The 22,119-nt window shown below is 39.9% G+C and overlaps 1 protein-coding gene across 8 annotated transcripts; it reads left to right on the forward strand.

Annotated features, from left to right (window-relative positions):
- The first annotated feature begins 6,609 nt into the window (after positions 1–6,609).
- topaz1 (testis and ovary specific TOPAZ 1) lies at positions 6,610–21,292 on the forward strand. Of its 8 annotated transcripts, XM_018762753.2 has the most exons (16): positions 6,634–7,319; positions 10,741–11,238; positions 11,962–12,769; positions 13,241–13,317; positions 13,572–13,685; positions 13,922–13,985; positions 14,415–14,566; positions 16,474–16,566; positions 16,725–16,840; positions 16,929–16,992; positions 17,463–17,631; positions 18,047–18,147; positions 18,556–18,721; positions 19,878–20,081; positions 20,255–20,435; positions 20,885–21,292. In XM_018762753.2, exons 4-16 carry the CDS (start codon positions 13,315–13,317, stop codon positions 21,132–21,134), a joined length of 1,677 nt encoding a protein of 558 aa, XP_018618269.2. In that variant the 5' UTR covers positions 6,634–7,319; positions 10,741–11,238; positions 11,962–12,769; positions 13,241–13,314; the 3' UTR covers positions 21,135–21,292. The 8 variants fall into 8 exon arrangements, 5 of the variants coding, with proteins under 5 accessions (XP_018618270.2, XP_018618269.2, XP_018618267.2 ...); XM_018762754.2 differs by having other exon boundaries at positions 6,610–6,680; positions 10,741–12,769; XM_018762751.2 differs by having other exon boundaries at positions 10,741–12,769.
- Positions 21,293–22,119: the final 827 nt, after the last annotated feature.

A 22,119-nucleotide genomic window follows, 5' to 3' on the forward strand; every position in this document is an offset into this window, starting at 1 on the left:
CCTGGTGGGTCTGGGGTTCGAGTCCTGCTTGGGGTGCCTTGCGACGGACTGGCGTCCTGTCCTGGGTGTGTCCCCCCCCCGGCCCTGCGCCCTGTGATGCCGGGTTAGGCTCCGGTTTGCCGCTAAAACACCCGGGACAATCAGTTTCAGACAGCGCGTGTGCGCTCAAACCTTTGTCTGGTACTCTATGCATGTATTTAGGATGTTTGCTTAGTTCCACTTAGCTCCTTTTCCCTGCAATTTAATCCTAATGTACGTCATAAGATGCAAAGGCCGGGAAGGCTAGAGAGCTCTGCTGCACTAACTCATGTGCAGAGGGACCGGCGCAGAGGGCAGAGCGCGGTGCAGGACAAGGAAGAGTCCGTAATGGCCGCTTTAGCGGCGACGCGGAGGACACGCGGCTCGTGGCATCGATCTCCTCCTCCTCCTCCATCCTAATGTGCAGCGAAGCAGTTGCCGCGAGCCGCTGTTTCACAGCTGCCATTTCCTCCCCGGGCGCCAAGAACACCCCCATCCCGGTGGCAGCTTCCAGAAAAACCCCTGTCACAGACACCTGAGCTAGACAGCTAAAGACTCCTTCAGCGCGACAGTGAGTGGCAGCGCCTTGAAGATTAATTAAGAACGTTCTGCTCGCTATAATATGCGTCTCGCTGCCTAATCGCTCGGTCAGCCCCCTCCTTTGTTCTAATCTGTCAAAGATTTAAAGACCTACAGCTAATCTTCCCACAGCTCTCCACCTAAATCTTAACCCCGCTCTGTGTGCCAGTCTCAATTTTTGCACTTCAGTCTATACTTGTCTGTTAAAGCATTTGTCTATACATAATTTCAATAAAGGGCATTATTTCGAAATAGAAACACACACTGTACGAATTTAATTGAAAAGGAAACTGCTAATTTAATCGGTTTATGACTAGAACTAAAACTAAGTTTACTCTGCATGCACAGGCTGGGGGTCACATGTCCCCACCCCCCACAGCCCAGACTGTCCATCACCGTGCGTCCCCGAGACACCCGTCGCTGCCGGGTATCGTCACTTGCGTTCAGGCAAGGGAGAAGATCCTGAGATGCTCGGCCCTTTGCGCTTCTGCATTACCTCCGGAGCCTGTTTACTTCCAACATGATATGGGCTCACTGCTCACCTCAGAGTCTCCGTCCACCGCTAAACGCTCTGTGAGCAGCTTGTTGTCTTACCTCGTTAAAAACATTTTTTTGAGAACGTCACTTTGTTCATTTAATTCTGGAATGACAATAATATTAGTAAGTGTGGAAGAAGGGGGAGGAAGGTGGTAGAGTGGTTAGAGCCATTAGAGCCATTGCCTTTGAACTTAAAGTACCCAGATTTGAATCCCACCTCCTGCTGTAGTACCCTTGAGCAAGGTACTTACCCTGAATCGAAAGAGTAAAAACTACAATGCCAAAATAACCGTAAATCGATTAACACTGAAGGGTCCTTCGGTGCAAACCATCAGATAAATTAAGGTAAGGTGACTGACATACTGATTTAATGCCATATCCCACAATTAAGTACCTTTAAATGAGAGATCATCGTCAGTGCTGGCTAGTTTCGTTTTTGGTATCAGATTTGCAACACGTCTAGAGAGGTCTGTGTATTTTCTCTTGTTGCTCCATCAGCACGCCAGAAACTGAATCTGAGGTACCACGGATTAAATGTAGTTTAAAAGCAGCTAATTTGTACTCTTTCAGCCGCGCCGATGACTAAGCATTTGGAGGAAGGCGTGGGAGAGCGGACGGAAGCAGCAGGACAGGACCTGCGCCGGAGCCCTGGTGAAGTGCGGCAGCTGGTGTTGTGAATCAGGCCGCCGTAACGCTGGGCTCGGCTACTTCACAACACCAGGGCCGTGCTCCACCCCGCTCGACGCCCAGCCCCGTGTCCCCACCGCCCTCCGCCCTTTAGATGACACGTCATGGACATGGATCGCAACCTCTCGGCTGCGGGACACCTACACCAGGTTGCTCGTTGGAGCTTCATTTCACTAACAATATTTTCAGGAATATCAATGTTCCAGAACTGAATAACATCATTACGGCAGTTGTGACCCCTTTCACCTCACCATCTGTGATTTTTTTTTTCCCCGGAGCTGGCACCTGGCTGAGTCGATTCAGACATCAGGTGTCATTCATAACCCTCACAGCTTTCATGTCAGCATGCGCTTTGATTCCGAAAAGAGCTAATTATGTCCTTTATGCCTATTCTGTCTTTTATGTCTTAGGATTCGCCAGTCCCACAGCATAAGAAAGCCACAGAATGTCAAATGGGTTTGTGTTTAGCTTATTATAAAGACCGTTTTAGGCCAATAGTATTTCAGAGACACAACCGTATCGCCATACAGACGAAATATACTTAAGGTAATAAATTTGACTGCCTGTTAACATGTTGCCCAGTAAAACACAGCTTTCAAAACTTGCAATACATTCCCTAAATAGTATTAAGAAATGTTTTATAATAGGAGAGAGAAAAAGCCCAGCTGATTTTTTCGGTTCTGGTTTATGTCCACTATTGCAGCTGAAACAGGTGGCATCTTGGGAAATTAAACATTGTCTTGCAACTGACTTCCAGTGGCTGATGTCACCTTCTGTAACAACAGAGCATAAAAAATGAATGAATCAATAGAACTCCTTGGTGTGGATGTGTTAATAATGAGAAATGTGGAGTGTAGTGTTATCATATATTTAACACTGATAGTTCTAAATCCATGATGTCATTATTATTAATGAAATGTTCCAGTCTAATAAAGGAATCCACATTGTTATTGTTTTATTGATCTTGTCTGCATCATTACTCAGGATGTCATCAGCTGTACACTGACAGGTAATTAAATGAGAAGCTACTGAATACTGTACATAACATTTTTATGTAGTTAATTTTTCAGACACAAAACATATATAGTATTAACAAATGAATGCAAAATAATGTGACAAAAATCTTCCCCATTTTAACTACTGAGAACTCTAAGGTTTTGCAAAAATGCTATATGTAAAAACTGCAAGAAAGTATGTCATATTTACAGCACTAAAATAACTTTTGTAGGACAAATTCAGAAGAATAGTCCAGGCGCTCATTACAGCAATGAATACTGTACATATTTCTAGTCTTTGGGCTTCTTTTGCCCTACTATGAACAATAACAATAATATGTCATAATCAATCAGTTTTATACACTCCAAAGGCATACAAATTCTTCTACAATGAGGAACTACTAATGTACATTATTAAAGTTCATTTAGTTGATGCCTTTGTGCAAGGTGACTTACATGGTTAGATAATCAACTTCACAATAATTTACCCATTTGCACAGCAGGGTATTCCTACTGGAGTAATTCGAGGAGGGTACCTTGATCAAGGCTACTGCAGCATAAGTAGGACTGGGAACCAGAATCCTCTGGTTATGTAGATCTAACATCCCCAGCCACAACAGTACCTCCGCTATGTATCATAAAGGCCTGTTCAAAGAGAAAAATAGTGAATAGTGAAAATTCTTTGTTCAATTCTCAGGAATACCATTTTAGTTGAGTGTGGCTGTAACCTGGAATAATACATCGAGTAAAGATGTGTGGCGCGCAACGCCGTGGGTTTGGATGGGGCGAAGAAGGACGCAGAGGCAGCGTTCATCTGGAACGATTTATTTGAACACCAGCACCAGGGAAGTAATGCTCTCAGTCCAAGGACCCCATTTCCTCCAGGACCTGAGCGTCTAGCCAACCTTCCCAGCCGACTTAGCATCCCCAGGCTCTCTTCTCTTTCTCCCCCGGGCAGATGCAAACACCCCCTTATATTCCCCGTATGTCACCGAACGCTAACCAATTACAATAAAACACACTTCCTGCTCAGAACAGCAACGCGGGTCATTACAGGTAGGTACAACTGTAAAACATTACAAACATCAGCTAACCATCAAAATAATCAATTATTTGCTAAATCATAGCCATGGGTTGACTGGGTACTTGCAATACAATGGTATACACTTTAGTGTCCGAAAAAATTGGAATTCCAGTCAACTATTGCCCAATAAACTGCCCAGTCTGTTTCTGGTTTTTAATTTATTTTTACTAAGAGTACTGTTATTTAAGAGCAGAGGCAGTAATTTCCAAAGAAGTAATCGAGTATTGTGGGAAAAGCACTTTATGCTGTAATAAGTAAACCAGCAAGGCTATTTTGCCTTCGAATGCGGTAAAAAGACGCGAACAAAGGTAGCGCGCTTTAATACTTAACGTTGCCATGGAAACATCATTAACATCTCCATGGAAACCTCGCTGGTTGCCTGCACCTTTCCTTTGAATAAACTCATCTCTTATTCTAACACTGAACTATTTTGCATGTTTAATGTAATACAAACCTTTGACCTACACGCATGTTATGAAATAAAATTAAAATAAACATGAAGAAACTACTCAACTAGCAATAATAAATAAGGAAAAACAGTGACTAGAAAAGAGCGCTAATATGTTATATTTACCCGACACTCTCCTCCAAAACGGCTTAACATTGTTAGGCTACCTACAGTTATTTACCCATTTATGCAGCAAGATATATCTTTTTTAAGTGGACCATTTTTAGGGTAAGTACACTGCTCAGACATACTACAGCAGTAGGCAGGATTCGAACCTACAACCTTCGGACTTAAAAGGCCAGCTCGACTAACTACGCTATCAGCTGCCTACTGTGGGATACAGAAACATCACAAAGCATAACCACACCAAAAAAAAAAACAACTTTACTCCTTAAATATTAAAAGAATTACATCAAAATTATGAAGGGTGCTTATGACTAGTTTTTTTAGCTAATGAAGCGCCTTTGAAGGCCCAGGGTGCCTGAATTTACTATAAAATGTTGTTTTAGGGACAAATCGGGCTCATCCGTGATTGAGTAACTGCAAACTGTTTTTCACAAAAAAAAAACCCACAAAATATTTTTATTTATTTAGGCAATAAGACTAATAATTTCGCAAAGGCTGATGTACAACGTATTCCACGTGACGGTGCATTCCATTTTCGAACGCACACGCCCTGATGAGCAAACATGATGTAACAACCCACGTTACTGGAAGTTTGAGCAGGAAAATGGTTTTATTGTAACTAGTTGGATTGTGGGTAAAATGTGAATGTAGTGTTCAACCGTTGTGGGAACTTTCAGGGAATATAAGCGGGCAACTGTGTTTGCCAGTATATAGAGGGAGGAAAAGGGATACTTGGAACAACAGTATTATTTCTTTGTACCTGTATATAGAAAGAGTGTGTTCCACTGATGTATGGACAAGTGATCCATTGTAAGTACTGTATCTAGCAGTGTAAATCCGGTGGTGCGAGAGGACATGGGTTTAATCCCTGCCCAGTCTGTGTGGAGTTTTGCATGTTTTCCCCATGTTTCTGTGGGTTTCCTCCCACACTCCAAAGACATGTTGATCAAGTTCACTCCATAGTGTGTGAGTGACAGAGGGAGTGTGTGTGTTCCACTGATGTATGGATGAGTGAGCCAGTGTAAGTAATGTCTCTAGCAGTGTAAGTCACCGCGGTGAATAAGGTGTGTGGGCTGATAACACTACAAAGTTCACTGGAAGTCGCTTTGGAGAAAAGCGTCTGCTAAATACACACACACGTTATCTGAACCTCTTGTCCTGTATGGGGTCCCAGGGAGCCAGAGTCTAACCCGGCAAAACAGGGCGTAAGGCTGGAGGGGGGAGGGGACACACCCAGGACTGGACACCAGTCCATCACAAGGCACCCCAAGCAGGACTCAAACCCCAGACCCACCAGAGAGCAGGACCCGGTTCAACCCGCTGCGCCACCACGCCCCCTGTCTGCTAAATATGTAAATGTAAATACTTCTTGCGGTGTGCTGCTGTTGTAATACGTCGTTTGCAATGAACGCTGTCTGTAGGGCCTTCGACTCATCCGACACTCGAGCGCCGTACGCTGCATGTTCCCACGTATTTACAGAGCAGCTCTGACACTGGAACGAAGCTGTGACCCGCACCGCATAATTTCCTATATCATATATGATGCGATAAGTTTTTACGAATACTTACAAATCTCTAGAAAATCTCTTAAAATATTCTTGTGACGTACGTTACAGTTGCTGGGGGCATAGCTCATTTAAATACATGATCATGATCATATATTATTTAAAAATACATACATAGTTGTTGCGTACAACATTATAATTATACACTTGCACTCGGAACTGACTCCGGCTAAGCTTGCGTATACCCAGCATCATGTTTTTCCAACGTTTTCGTGGATTCGGGTACTCCGGTTTCCTCCCACAATCCAAAAACGTGTGAATGGACTATCTTACATTGACTGTTTATATGGGTGAAATAAGAGCATATGATGGCTCTGCGACTCACTGCCTTCCCCACCTTTTTTTCCTGATACTCCGGACCACCGCGACCCTGCCTTAAATAAGTTGCTACTGATAGTGGATGGATGTTTTAATATTCCCAAGTTTCCGCATACAAAGACTACATCAGCTACATAAGGACAATAATAAATAATTATCTTTGTGGCGTAGCGCGCTAGTTGAACTCGGGCCGCAGCCACAAATTGCGACGTGACGTCACGCTACATCTGTAACACGACGAAATCGGGGTCACGTGACGCCATTTTCAGCCACGCGAGGTTGAACTTCGGAACGCGACAGGGAAAAAAAGGTTCGAGGTTAAGGTGTGTTTCCGTTTGACAACAGGCGGATGCCAGGTCTCAAGATAGAAAACAGCGAATAAGAATAAGTTTGTCCCACGAAGTGTACTTTTTCTGCCACCTTTCAAGCGCTTTCGCATAATTAGCTAGCTGAATTTCGACCGGCAGGCATGCGCGGATGACTGCGCGTGAATGAGTGCGCTGCTTTTATTTAAAAAAAAAAAAAAAAACAACAACTAACAAGTAGGTTATCTAGTACCTGGCAGGTTGTAACACCTTGAGCATTTGAGGGATTTGGTTTTGACGGGGAAAAAGACATGAACAAGTGGCGCTATGCAGCTCAGTCAGGTAGAAGAGCTTGAGAAGCGCCTCGTGCCAAGACCGGAAGAGGAGGACGATGAGGTCGAAGCCAACCCGTCACAATCCTCTCCCCAAAGTAGCCACGCACAGCCCTGTGGCCTGTGCATCCCACACACGCATAGCATAGGCATACAGCCAAAGGAGATCCCAGCCTAGGCTAGCCTTGGTGAAAATGACAAATAAAACCAGCCCGAGTTGCCCTGAACCCTAGGTGCTTTTGAAAGTAACATCTACAGGTGTGCAGTGCAGCTGGAAGCCCTGGACTCCAAGTACTTGAGATCGTCACCCTGAAGGCTACCGCAGGTGAGTTCCTGCAAGCTACACAAGGAGATGATGGAGAAGACCAGGAGATTTCAGTTGTAGCCCGAAGGGTCATGCAATGTAACACACAACTAATCAGATGATGTAACATTAAAACTGTGTAACAAGTGAGTGTACTTTAAGTATTGACAAAACAAGTCGTCTTATTATTTCGCTTTACCTGATACGTTTATTAGTAGGTGTTTTCTTCAAAGTGATGTACCTCAGACTCCGAAAATACAAAAATGCATCACACCAACAGGAGAGATTTGGATGCATACAACTGATTCCAGTCAATTTTTCACATTTCACCATATAAACTGGTATATGTTACACCAGTACCTGCATGTAGATTTTTTTTTTCTTCATTTGCTCAAAGCAAAGGGACTTGCAGAGTTCGGTTAATACAAGGAAGAAACTTGGATATTATAAAATAAAAATGTCAACAAATAGCAGTCCAGGGTGAAGTATTGCATTGCATAAACACAAGCTTACATTTACATTTATTCATTTAGCAGACGCTTTTGTCCAAAGCGACGTACATCTCAGCAAAAGTACAATTTATGCATTACATTGAGAGAAGGAGACATAGCTGCAGACATGAAAGTCTCAAGCAAACCTAGTTTGTTCCCTACCACTTGCTGCACTGAGGTTCATCATTCAAGTAGGTAAGCTTAACCAAAGACTATACTAAAATAAAATTACACAGCTTAAAACTAACTGTGACAGACAAGCAAGAGTTAAGAACACAGTGAAATGCAATATGAAAGATCAGGAGACGGATATGGGAAGAGATGAGATGCTTACAGTTATTTCTTTGCTATATGTGTTTGTGCACTGTAGACTCAAAGCCAGGGCCAAGGAAGTACCACTCAAGCCAAACATCTATACTTGATTACAGTAGGCACCCTGTAAGATGATGAACAGACATGAAACTGCAGTTATCTGAGCTGATGAAAGCCTGTCAAGGTAAACCAGAGATATCTTAAGCTGTAAATGATAGAAATTGGACAAAGACATCAACTAAACAAAGAAGAAAAATCCGCAAAGATGTGGACTATTGTGTATTAGTGGTCTGCTTTTGCTGGTACTTGGCTTGTTTTAAATTTCATAAGACGTAAATGCCTTTTTGTTTACCGTATTCCCCAAGTAAGGAAGACGGGCAGAGAGGTAAGATGCTCGCTGTTTTCCCTGGAAGAGCCTTGAGGGAAAGATGTGTGCTTTATGATGGTATTGTATTGGTCTGTGTGTGTGTATGCATGCATGTGTGTGTATACAATTGGTCCCCATTTATGAGCATTTAAGTAACAAACTTCACCATTACAAACTTTTATGAGAAGTGTTTAGTATTTTTTCCTCCCCCATAAAGAGAGCTAGTGTAGGAAGTCAAATCGTGGATCAAAGCGTTATTCAGTGCGTCAATAGATGGTCATCAGGTTTTGGCCAGGGTTCTTTAGTGTGCTTTCTTGCTTACAGCGGGTCATAAATACTCCTGCCAGGGAACTCGGAAAGCGCAGGCATGTGCATGAGGCTGTTTGCCAGTCTGGTCTCTATGAGCCACTTGGTTGGAGAGAGAAAGAGACTGGCCGTAGTGCCACGATGTTTCTGTCCAAAAGACTTTACTGCTGCCTTCCTGCCTTAATGAAAAAATATTAAATACCTCTGAAAAAAGTTTTTAAATGGTGAAAAGTTAATTATTTGAAAATCTTTTTATGTCAGGAACCCCTGGTGTGTGTGTTGGTGTAAAAAGGGAATGTTAACTCTTTGTGGTTCTGTAAATGTTTTATCAACAGCATAACAAATTCTTTGCTTAATGGCCGTGTATGGTAATTACCATAATACGATACATGCATCCTTTTGTTATCTGCTTATTTTTGGTAGAAACTTGTTTTTGTTCAATGGCTCCTTAACTTATGAACACAGCTGGGACTGGAAGTTTGATAATTTTTATTTTTTCATAGCTCCATTTCATTACACGTTAACTATAAACCTTATTAAAATTTTGTTTAAATTTACTGAAGATACACCCCCATAACCTAATGTTCAATCCTGATAGACAGATCTATCACAGGAGCACGTCAGTGTTTGACAGGTTTTGACCACTTTAATTTTTTTTAAATTTTTTTGTGCAACAAATATAATAAAACTGTTGTCCCTCAGTTTATTTATGGGTTTGGTTCTGTAAAAATCTTCAGTATAGCTGTAAGTAAAATAATTTATAAAACTTTTCTTGTTAACAGTTTTATTTATTTCATCTTATATCGCAACTAAGACTAATGTAAAATGACAAATTAAAATACCTGCAAACTCCTGTTCAGTTCTCATTGTGACTGAATCTCACCGTAAATGTGCAGTGTTTGTCATCTTGGTAAGTCTCAAATATCAGACCGGAGCTGTAGACACTGAAAGTGGCTTGAATGATGGCAGTCCTCTACTCTTACTCTGTTTGAGTGTTTTTCCTGCAAACTGACTGCTGGACATGGAAACGATGGTCTTTTTCAGTGCAGTACATACAGAAATTTTTAGAAAATTTAACAATGAAAGGAAAAATCTGAATCTTTTAAAATTTGTAACTCAAATGTTTTTAATGTGAGAGGTCACTGTATTCTGACAACATTCTAAGACCAAATTAGGTGGATGTTTTTGAGCGAATTGTAGTGGTTTATGGAGATGTTTGCAATGCTGTATTGTAGTGCAGTCTGTTGATTCAGTTGCAGTGTCATGCTTTAATACCAGTGTTCCTGGTTATAAATGTTAATAATATTGTGTAAATAGTGAATTGCATTTGAATGTTTTACAGAGGTATACCATTTTATGTGGAAATAATCACATTGCCTGGAATTAGTAATGTAAGCTGTGCTTTTTTTTTTTCTTTTGTGTAAAGGATTCTGTTTGTTTCCAGCTGTTTCCAGTAAACCATCCAAATTGGATCAGTGCTGTCGCTCTTCTTTTCGGGATTTCCTGGTGTGACCAGAAATCTGCTACATAATAATAAGGAAAACAATGGCCAATTCTCTTTGGATTGTCTGAATATTCATATTTATGTGTGCCAGTTTGAAATACACATGACTGTGATATTACGAGACAAACATTTAAACTGAACTTTAGTTCATACTGTATTGTGATTCATTTTTTCTTCTTTGAAAATTAAAAATTATTTGCCGTTATTGTTGTTAGTTGTGGTGGTGGTAGTGATAGTAAATGTGGTAGTAAATGTGTCATTTAGCGGACACATTTCATACTAAGCTACCACAAAGATTTAGTCATTTATAAAACTGAGTAATATTTACTGGAACGATTCAGGGTACGTTGCAATATCACTTTATATTCCATTGTTGTGTTGTCCAGTTCTTTTTTCCTGGATCATTTGTTAGTTTGTAAATTTTCTATAATTAACAGTTGTCATGTGCTGTCTTTATTTTAGATATTGAAGAGAATGGCACCATTCACCAGCACTCCACTCTAAGCCTGAGAGGAACAAGTCAACACACAAGACTCAAAAGGCCATGCACTGTATGTTGTGCGGTTAAGCGTACCTTCTCAGCAACTGACAAGCAGGCTACAGACATACCCCAAAAGCAAAAGAGAATCCAAAGTAAAGAAGTCAAAAGTAAGCAGGCCTCAAGGAAGCTCATTGATGGACTGAAAAGATATCCTGTTGTAAGTCTGTGCAATATAGCAAACATTTTCAGGATTCCTGCTGATTCTCTAAATGTGAGACTCATCTTATCTAAGGAACTGCAAAGGAAGAGCATTCGTTGTTTCAAAAGAGACCACAGTGATCGACAATGTGTGGAGTCCTTACCAGGGCCTTGTATAAATGTTGAAATTAGCAACTGCATACATGTCCATCCAAACTCTAAAGCTTCTTCAGTAAGCCAAAGTCCTCAAGATACACCAGATTTTACAAGCTCTCCTTCAGGTGTGAATTCAGTGGACAATTGTGACATACACATTAAACACAGTAAAACTTGTATTAATAATTATGACAACTGCCTTAAAAAGAGAATGAGCTTGCCGAATGGAAAAAACACTTTTTTCCCCCAGGATTCTAGATTGAATGAATCTGATATTACAATGCATATTTCATCTTCCACACCTGTGTCATCCACTTGTGAACTGGAGCCTTTCAGTGGGTATTGTGGGCCCAGTTTTCCAAAGATGGTGAAAATGGACTTGTCTGCTATGCCACCTTCTAATCCATCCAGTTGTGACAACAAAAAGAGGGATGAAAAAAACACATGTACAGGAGCAGGTAGCGTGTTGACCATGGAAGCTGAGGAGAATAAACTCTTTGTAGGACAAGGCAGAGAAACTAGCGCAGACAGGGTTAGAGAGACTGATAGAGAAATTGCAGAATCCTTCTCTTGCCAGCGAACAACACCATATTCGGCACGAGTATTCTGTTCACGGACATGCATTGTCTGGCCGTTTTCAAAGCTTGGATCATTTCAGAAGAATTTCGTTAAATGGGCTGTCCACATACAAACTGTATCAGGGCTGCCCATGTACATAAAGTGTGACGGTGATGCTGCTAATGATTTTGGAGCCAATTTCAATACATCTGATTCTCTTAAGACTAATTCCACATCACAAGATACAGGAGGTGACATCAAAGTTGGTAACCAACATTCTACTTTTCCAGAACAAGAAGTGAGTGTCCAGGCAGAAAATGCAGAGTCTTTTACATTACATGAGGAGTCAGTTGCACTGGTTTCATCAGATTTTTTGTGGCACTCAAAGCAGAAAACCCCAGATGATCCCAATGTTTGCAGCGCCTCACCGACCATCTCAGCTAAAATGGACCAAGAGAAAAATACATGTGTTGTTAAGGAGAACTTGCAGCTTGGGGTAACGAAGAGCAGGCAAAAACAAAGTCCTTCTTTGAATGTTTTCAAGAACTTTGAGAAAAAACATTCAGGACCTACAGCCACTGGTGTATCTGAGTTCCAGAAACTGCAGGTTGCTTCCAAGAATGTACTTGCTTGCTCTTTTTCTTCAGGAAGGTCCGCTGATGTGAAGCCTAAATGGGAATCAAGGGAGTTTAGTTTTCCGCAGGTAAGCATGGTGTGTGCTAACCTTTCTTCAGATGATGACCATGACATCAGCAACCTGAGTTCTGAGGAAGACCTGGTGGATGATATCTATCCACTGTGTGGCGTGATAATGTGTGACATTAGGGATACCCCCACCGGTTCTCCCAAAGAGCCTTCTTACTCCAGAAAAGAAGGGGCTTCTGGGGGCAAGATGGACTTGATCAGAGCATATGAAGAAGATGCTCTTGTTCTGGATGTAATTCAAGATGACCCTGAGTTGTTTGGAAACATATCTGAAGAAACCACAGAGAAAGAGAACAAAAAATCACAGCCACCATCTGATGTCAAAAGAGAAGGCTCAAAGGACTCCCCAGTGACAAGGACCAATCACAGAATTTTATGGGATGGTAACGAAAGGTGTGGTATTTTGCAGATTTTTACGTTTCAATGTTCTGTGGTCTTACTTTTGGACAGTTTTTGTCACAAGGTAATTGTCTGTGCCCAACACACTGCTTAATTAAATACTGATAAGACAATTTTATAGTTGTGCTTGTTTGCTGGTATAATTTAATGCTAAGTACTGACAAGTGTAAAGCAAATGGTAAGCTTATGTAAAAAATGAAGGCCACCAACACAAGATGAATAGGTACAATAAAATATAGTGCGGGTATGATTTCCAGTTGTGATACATAATATATTGTGTCATATGTTAGATATGCGAAATAATATACAAAGATCTTATTTTTTAAGTGTCAGCTGCAGAATGCAGACTGCATGCCTTAAGTGTTTCGGGGCTACAAGTTCAGTTTGAAGAGGTGGCTTTTGAGACGAAGTTCTGAGGAGTGCAAAGCATTGTGCGTGTTGAGAGCCCAGTATTATCTGTTCAAGCGATCCGAGGGAGTCAAAGGTGAACTCAGAATGCCTTGGTTATCCGGACATCAGCGCTGAATGGTATATTAATAATGGTAAGAGAATGTTTTATTATGTAAGCCTGCTGTGTTTGTCTTTATTTTCATTTACATGAAATGCTTATGCAAAGGATGGAACATGGACATATTAATTTCTGTGTCTAAGATTTCAAATGCAATGTCAAGGAGGACAGCAGAGCTCAACAGTGTGCAACTGCGCCGGGTTCTGTAAGTGAACTTTAGTAATGTGTCTTGGCCCACAGATGTGTGAGAATACTCGTGTCCCCCTTAGCAGTTTTTTCCCTTTGCAGTCGGATGGCCGAGTTCACCGTAAGGTTTACTGCAAGTATTACTTCAGCATTCATCACAACTGCTTCAGGAAGCCATGCTTGTATCTACATGTGCCCACGGACAGAGATGAAAAGGTAGCAACCAAAAAAGTTAAATATTCAAAATGTGTGAAATTTTAACCAAAAATGATGTAAAGTTGTAGTTTACTCTAACTGCTCCCTCTGTTCATTACTGCAGAAAAGGCTTTTGACGTTAGTGATATTGGTGATGTTGTTCAGCACTTGTTTTTAACCATTTTAATATATACATGTCATAGATAAAATCTAGACTCTTGACACTTTATATTTTGTTCATGGTCTTTTCCTTTCAGTTCTGCATGGGAGTTGTACAGAACTTCAGTAGATCCATGAATCCTTCTCATTTGCAGCGTGCAGGTAAATAATTCCAGGCCATATCCTTCTCGTGGGTCTCCTGATCATTTCATCTTTGGGCAGAAATGGGGTGAAAATGGGCGTATACGCTATTTTCTGTGGCCTTGTTTAGGGTGTACATTTTGTTTAACTATACTTTGTGTTGCTGAAACTTCTCATGTCTTTCTTTGCATATGCAGTACCATATGTGCATACCTTTTTAGTCCTTTAAATTACTCTTTTGGAATTTGCAAATTTCAGATATCCTTCATTCATTTCTTGAAGTGTAGGATTTTTTTGTAACTGTCAGTTTTTTTCTGTAGGGCTGATTATCACATTTGAAGAAATCTGTTATCTTACTGATCTTACTTTATAAAGCACCAGAATACAAAAAACATGTGGCAGTCTGTGGTGATTATAGGTTAACACTCTGCTTCCTCTTCTCATTTCTAGTTGCTGTGTTTGTTAGTTATTATCAGAAGTGCTCACCAGGAATCCATTTCTGCTTGGAAGAACTGAAGTTTCTTCTAAAAGCGCTGTTCAGTAGAGGCTTTGTGAAAGACTTACTTGATGTTCTGCGGGTATCAACCTTTCGCAAAATATTGGTGAGTTATTTTAATGCTGTGATTTTGAAATGGGCTGAAGATGCCTCCTCTACAAGATGTCTGTGTATAGAATTTAGTTTATTTGGATTTAATTTACTACAATGATTATTCCTGACAGTCTGGTATTCCTTTAAACTGGTTCTTCGGCTTACAGACACAATCCGGACTTGAAGGGTATTTATAACTGAAGTCCTTTTGCAGGCAGTAATTTTACGGTCAATAAAAGCTTAGTAACACACACACTCCTTGATTTATTTGCAGATTAGATTCTTTAAAAAACTCAAATTCTCAAAGACTTTATTTTAATGTTTAGTATTAATTTTTATTGCTATGAAATTTATTTATATAGTCTCTCACTGTCATTAACTGCCTGTACGAGTCTGGGTTGTTGCGGTCCGGAGCCTATCCTGGAAACATGAGGTACTAGGCTCGTCAGGGTGCACTGTGGACGGAACACCGGTTCATTGTAGGGTACCCAAACCTGGACATTTACTCGCACAGTGAGCTATGGGCAATTTAGACTTACCAGTTCACCTGAAATACATCTTTGCACTGTCTGTGGAACCCAGATCACCTGGAAGAAACCCACGCAAATACAGGGAGGTCATAGAAACTCAACACAGACTTAGCCAAATGTGACCCTATACCCAAACCGGCAAGGTGCTGTGAGATAGCAGCATGGCCTGCTGCGCTACCATGCTACCTTTTATTTAATATTGTAATATTTTAGCTGCATTAATATTAAAATTAAAAATGCCGAAAACTAAAATGTTCTAATGTGTAAATGTTGCACATATGTATTTACAACTTCTTTACACTTTCAGCTTTCATACTGTATATCCAGTTAGGTATCCATGGTGATGATTTACCTCTTACTGGTGTTGCTAGAGTCACAAACACTCGCAGTAACCAGGCGAGAGTTGTAAACCTTGAAAGAAATACGTTAATGTTGTTGCACTTCTGTTCTGTTTGGGTGCACTTTACTGCCATCTGTGAGTTTGGCAGGGTAAATACAGTTTGTGTTTGCTCTGCTGCACTCACATGCAGTTAAAAGTACATAAATGGAAAAGCTGGTAAATAGTTTGAAAATTCCTAGCTTCCTGTCTTTGTTGAGTCAGTTCAAACAATGTAAACAGTAGTAATTTAGTTGCATTTTGCAGAACAGAGCTAAACTTGCAAAGTAGAGCATAATGTACAGAAGCAATTTGACAACACAAACCAGACCATGGGTGATTTACAAACTTATGCTAAACCTCATTACATCTCTGAACGCAGGAAAAGTCTACATATTTTTGTCTTTCAAATCCAAAAAAAAAAATGTTTATGCTGAGTATGCAGCAAAGAATAGTTCGTATTGATGGTGTGGGTAGGCCAAATTTTAAGTACTTTTTTCATTTTTGCATTTCGTAATCTAGCGGACGCTTTCCCTCAAAAGTAACGTATGATTTTAAGCTACCTACAATTGTTCACCAATTTATACCACTGGGTAATTTTTACCGGAGCAAATCACGGTAAGTATTTTGCTCAAGGGTACTACAACAGGAGGTGGTTTCGAACCTGTGACCTCCTAGCTCAGAGGTGGCAGCTCTAACCACTACATGACCTGCTGTCCCACAAAATCTCAGTATTAGCTTTGATTTCTATGCAGAACCAGTTCCATAGAATGTTCATCAGTGTCCATCAGCTACATCCAACTGGTTTTCCAGCTCTCCTTATACTGGAACATCTCAAAAAAGGGTGTTAAATGGTTTCAGCCAAGACTGTGAGTTTATCCAGGTGCCCAGCTGAAAAAGCCTCCAGGATTGGAGCTGAATAACCCTTGTTCTACAACAATACATGCTGTTACAGCCTATTGATGTTGAAGAACTCAACAGAACACCAGGCCATCTGTGTGTGTTTCTCTGAAGCTGCCACCTGAGTTCGTCCTCTCGCTGTTTGAGTACGTGAGGCTGAGTGGCTTTCATGTCCTGACTGCTGATCTCATCAATGTCACGTCCTTGGTGAGGTGCTCCCAAGCCCTTTCGTTTCATTTCGTTTCATTGTTTTGTAATTCATTGCTTTCTTCTCACCACATCTGAAATCCATTCTAATGTCTTAAAATATATTTTATTCTGTGTGGGCACGCTGTACCATGTTCTTCGGTTCCCTCTCTTCTCAGTGTGTCGACGCTGGCTTGGTGTTCACTGTGGAGCATTTTGTGCACATGAAATATTGCCTGGAGTCCCTTAAAACAGCAAGTCAGCAAATTAATCTTTTTCAGGCCATCAAGCACAGGTCTGTCATTCAGGTGTGCAGAGGAATTAAACAAAGTTACAAAAGTCGGAAGGAAATGAGAGAAGTTAATCCATGTTTCCACTTACAGAGCTTTGAACTCTAATGTCTGTAATATCAAAACAGGCCTACTACATATATTCACTGAGGTGGAAGTAAGTATTCAGCAGTTAAGTATCCGTTTTTAAAGACCTCTAAATGTATTCATGCTTCATTTACAATGTTTTAATAGAAGGGTTTTTTTGTAGATGGAATTATTTCACTGTGCTAACAATAAGGTCATCCTATTTTGCATACCTCTCTGGATAGTGGTATACACTGTAAAGGATGATCTTCCAGTCAGTTGTTAAGCAGGCCTTTTTAATCCTAGAAAAATGAAAAGTTTTCGTCACAAGGAATTGTGACAAATATCAGCATATAACATTTTAATTTCTGTAAAATTTTTGCAAATCTGGCTACTTAATTCACATTGACCCTTAACTAACATAGTACTGGTAAAGTCATGTACATGAAAAATGGCTTCAGCTGACTGTTTAATGTGAGGTTTTATGTTTCATCAGACGTTGGGGCTGTTGGAGTAGTTTCTTGCCGAAGTCTCAGTGCCTTTCTCTGCGTCTGCCTTCAGCGCTGCAAGGAGCAGGAGGACTGGGCCTCACTAGGCCACATGTTTTGCGACCTGTGTCTATCCAGCTGCAGCCTCCCAGAGCTACACCACTTCTCCAGCATCATCTCCAGAGCACTGCTCACCGATCAGACCGCAGCGCCGCTGCCCTTCATTCCGTTTGTACATGCAGGTGAGCCACGACTCATCAGAGATACTACTCATAATTATGTAATATCATTATTTCCAGGCTGCAGATGGTGACATTTAAGGGGAAAAATTGGATGCGCTGCTGCTGTTCATGTTCAGATCCTCTATGTACACCCACCACAGTGTAATGTGTTGCAAAGTGGTAGTGCTTGTTTAGCTTCACTTATAAATCAAAACATATATATTTCTTATTATTTTATGAAAATTTACAAATTTATTAGTTTCTTGAAAATTTAACAAAATTCCTGACAAGAGGTGCAAATGAAACACATTGCTACCCCCTACTGTTGAAGGAATTAAAATAAGTACAAGCCTGAAACAATGTTATTGACTGAAGTTTGTGCAACATATGCTGTAACAAACAGCTAAGCTCTTTTTGGTGATGTTTGTGTGTTTAGTCTGTCAAGGAAGCACAACCAGTGAAGTGATCAAAAATTTTCTTGGACACATCGGTGTGTGTTTGATGTTTGAATACTACAAATCACAGCATTGGAAAAAGGTATTTGTTATAATATTACACATTGTTATATCCATAGCTTATGTCTGATAACATGGTCAAAGTACTTATTCAGTATTTCTATCACTTTTTGGGGGGGGGTTTACTGACATTTACCTGAATTTTCAAAGGCTTTTTAATCTATAAATGGATCAGTTTTTTCAGCCTCAGCAAGAAAAAAAATGTGTATATTTAAAAAAGAATTATGAAGAGTTACAAAAATTTCCTTAGCTGAACCTGAAAAATTTTGTTTTGAAATTTTTGTTTAATATCTCTTTAATATATTAATTTAAAATTTTGATTGTTCCCAAGCAGAATGGAATCCTTACATTCCTTACATTATATCTCACTTTTGTGTATCAAATTGTTCTTGAAGCTAAAAATTTAACTTACTGACAAGCGTTTATACAGGGGAGGATGCTCCTGGATGTCTTGAACGAGCAGAAGGTCAGCTACGTAAAGCTGAAAACCCTTTTCGGGAACGAGGAAGCGCCATTGCTGTGTTGGACAGTCAGCATAGCTGCAGAAGTTTTCCTCAACACTGGGAGTCTGGAAGGAACATTTGACTTGCTGAAGGGTAAAATAGAAGCCATTACTCATCCTGATGTTTTAAATTCCTGTAGTTAGTGGTATAGCGATGGAACCTGAAGTTTCTACCATGACATAAAAATAGGACTGTCCTTTTTCTGCCACTGCTTCAACTTCACACACTTTCTATTCAGAAGTACTATCCTGTTTTTGCAGTCTGGTCATAGCTTTTCAGAAAAAATATTCAGATTTCACCTGCTTGCCATTTCCAGGCATGAATAGCTCGGTGTCTAATTAAGTAGTGCTACAGATTTTTCCAGGAAATTTAAAGTAAAGCTCAGGATTTTTCACCTGTAGTGGAATGTAAAAGGAAAAAAAAATTATGAAACCACCTCACGTGACCTGTGGATTGTTAGTTTGTCTCTTCAGCCCTGTGTCAGGCGATACTGTTTGCTAGCAGATAGTGCTGTGCTCAGAGGCATAAATAGGGAGTTGCTGGAGGCCCTGACCAATTTACCTGGCCTGCAGCACCATGCAGGTGAGGGCCAAGAGCGCCAGAAAATTGAGTTTAGAATTCGGTATTGTACCTTTAGTAAACCATTGACAGAGTTTCATTTTGAAGTGATGGCCTAGGGAAATACAGGAATTACACCAAAATCTAAATATTGTTACCAGGGAAAGACAAAATATGGGAAACATTACATGAAAGTTAGAAAATCACTAAAATGTCAATACACAAATTTTGAACTGGACACTTGCATTCTTGAAGAACACTTCATTATTGTACTTCAAATGTGTCAGGTTTTGTACAGCAGTGGTGTAAGGAGACCAGAAACTGACCTCCTTAGTTATCTAATTGCAAAGTACACTGGCTGCTCAGCATATTTTAAAATTAATTTTAATGTAGCTTAAATTTAAAAAAAGTAGCTATATTAGAGACCTTTACTAACCCATAAATAGATTGAGGGACGTGTAATAATTAATTAGCTTTTACCAATGATAAACAGTGGTTAAAGTGACATTGGATTTACTAATAAATCAAGAACAGACTTCCAGTCCCAAATATGTTTGTAAACTGAGGAGCCAGAGTATAATATTTTTTTTTACTGTGTTTGTCAGGCCTCCATGTAAATTGTAAGAGATGTTTTGGGTGAGAGCCTTAGGTTTTATTTTTTTTTTTCTAATTAATTATATCTTTATTTTAGATACCCTTGATGTCTCCCAGTACAGCAAGATTTTCAATCAGCATTTGAAGTCCTGCATAGAGAAGCAGAGTTTAACCATGGCATTCAGCACTATTGATTTCATGATTATGAAGGATATTTTGGTGAATCGGTCTCTCCTCCAGAGTCTTATTCACAAACTAGGAAGACAGAACATTTGGAGAAAGGCACGATTTCTCTACAAACGTAAGTGTGCTTATTCATTCAACTGTTAGCAAAACTAAATATGAACACATATGATTGATCATTTTAATTTATGTGGCAGTTTTATGGATGTTTGATAATTCCAGGTTTCAGCTGGTGTTAAAAATGACGTGTCAGTGCTAATGTTTTGTTACTCTACCCACTCAACCACCTAGATGCCATGTCAGTGGGTTATTACCCAGTGGCCCAGGTCAACGAGAACTGCAAGGTTCTCCCTATCCCTCATACTCTGACAGAGATCGAGATGACCATCGCCATTGAGATGTTCATGGCGACCAATGCCAGTGACATTTGGGGCGAGACTCAACCATCACAGCTTCAGATTGTGTTAAAGAGGTGTGTCTTTAATGTTATTTATAATTATAACATTGCTTTGTTGGCAGTTACCTAATACAGCTTGAAGTGTTGCAGTAAACATTATTATTATTATTATTGTTTTTTTTAGTTGACATCTTTGTCCAAGGTGACTCATGGGGATAGCTTTATACAAGGCAAAATGTTGCAACATGACAGTCATGTAATAATAGCCTGGGATGAGATATCATGCTGCAACTAACAGTCAAGCCAACACAGGAATACATTTGCCAGAAGTTTGTGAACTCTTTGAAATGACCTGAATTTTTACAGTAATTACTCATAACATGTGGCCTGATCTGCAACCAAGTCAAAGTTAATATCAATGGACTGAAACAGTTTTGTAAGGAGGAATGGTCTAAAAATTGTGTGTGTGCATGTGTGTGCGCGTGTGTGTGTGCGTGTGCGTGCGCACGCACATCTCACCCCAGGAAAGCAGACATGGAGCTGATCAGTGAAGAGTGTTACAATGCAGCTGGGAACCGTCTTCTTTCAACAGCCCAGATAGCCAATCCCAAACTGGTGATAAAATACACCACAGTCAACCTGTCTCAGGAGCAAGTATTCACCCTGGAACCACGGTCCGTGAGCAAGTGGCTGAACCAAAACATTAAATTGACCACTGAAATTTGGCAGCAGCCCAGTCAGAAACCAGGCACAGGCAATTGTCCATCCTCTTAGTCTGGTACATTTTGGACAAGCTGCCAAGTTGTACAGTCCTTTTTTGTGTACCACAAATAAAAATGTATTTTTCAGGAAAAACAACAATTTCTTCCAAATGTTCCAAATCAAGACTGACTTTTGTCTTTTACATTTTTTTTTTTTAAACTTTTTTTTTAATCACATCTTTGATATTGTTGAAGGGAACAGTTGAAGTCCTGGTATAAGAGTGATATCTAATCAAATAGGGATTAAAATGTTTATCTGCAGATTTTTAGTTTTCAAGTTTTTTCTGTTATTTACTGAAATCATTTCCTTTGATGTTGGGTCATATTAGAGTATCTGGGTTGTTAGTAATATATAACATAAATATAAGTAAGTGTTAAAAGGGATTTGACTAGATTTTACAGGTCATGAAAGTTCTCCTTTAATAATAAAGGACATCTAAGACATTTGCTTAGTGTGTTTCTTCAGGAGTGTGGGGAAAAAAATAATTTGGCTTGCTTGAGTGTTATACTAATGTACTGAGATTGTGGGAAAAATACATATTTTTGTTACTTTACAATAAATGTCAAAATGATACATTGTTCAATAATTTTAGGACTAACAGTTTGTGTAAATGTATTTATACATTTGTTTTGTGTTTTTCCACTTTTTTTATCATTAAAGAAATACCTGAAGGTTGCACGTTCAACTCCTACTTCTGCTAGTACAGATAATATAAAGGAGGCTTTCTCAGCGATCACATTAGGTACATGATGAAAACTAAAAAGTCTGGTTTAACATGCTCCCTAAGTTAGTAACCAAAAAATGAATCACATAATTCCTCTTTAATTCGATCATATCTAAAATAAATCGATGCTTACAAAAGATTTAAAAGATTTTTTTTAATTTGTGTCTTTGAAAATATCATATCAGAAACTAAGTCTAACGATGATAATTACTAAAGAAAAGTAAACACTTGAGGGCACCTTCGCCCAGCCCTCCGCCTGCGCAGCATGACGAT

The sequence above is a fragment of the Scleropages formosus genome, chromosome 18 (assembly GCF_900964775.1).
Source record: "Scleropages formosus chromosome 18, fSclFor1.1, whole genome shotgun sequence".
In the NCBI taxonomy this organism is placed as follows: domain Eukaryota; kingdom Metazoa; phylum Chordata; class Actinopteri; order Osteoglossiformes; family Osteoglossidae; genus Scleropages; species Scleropages formosus.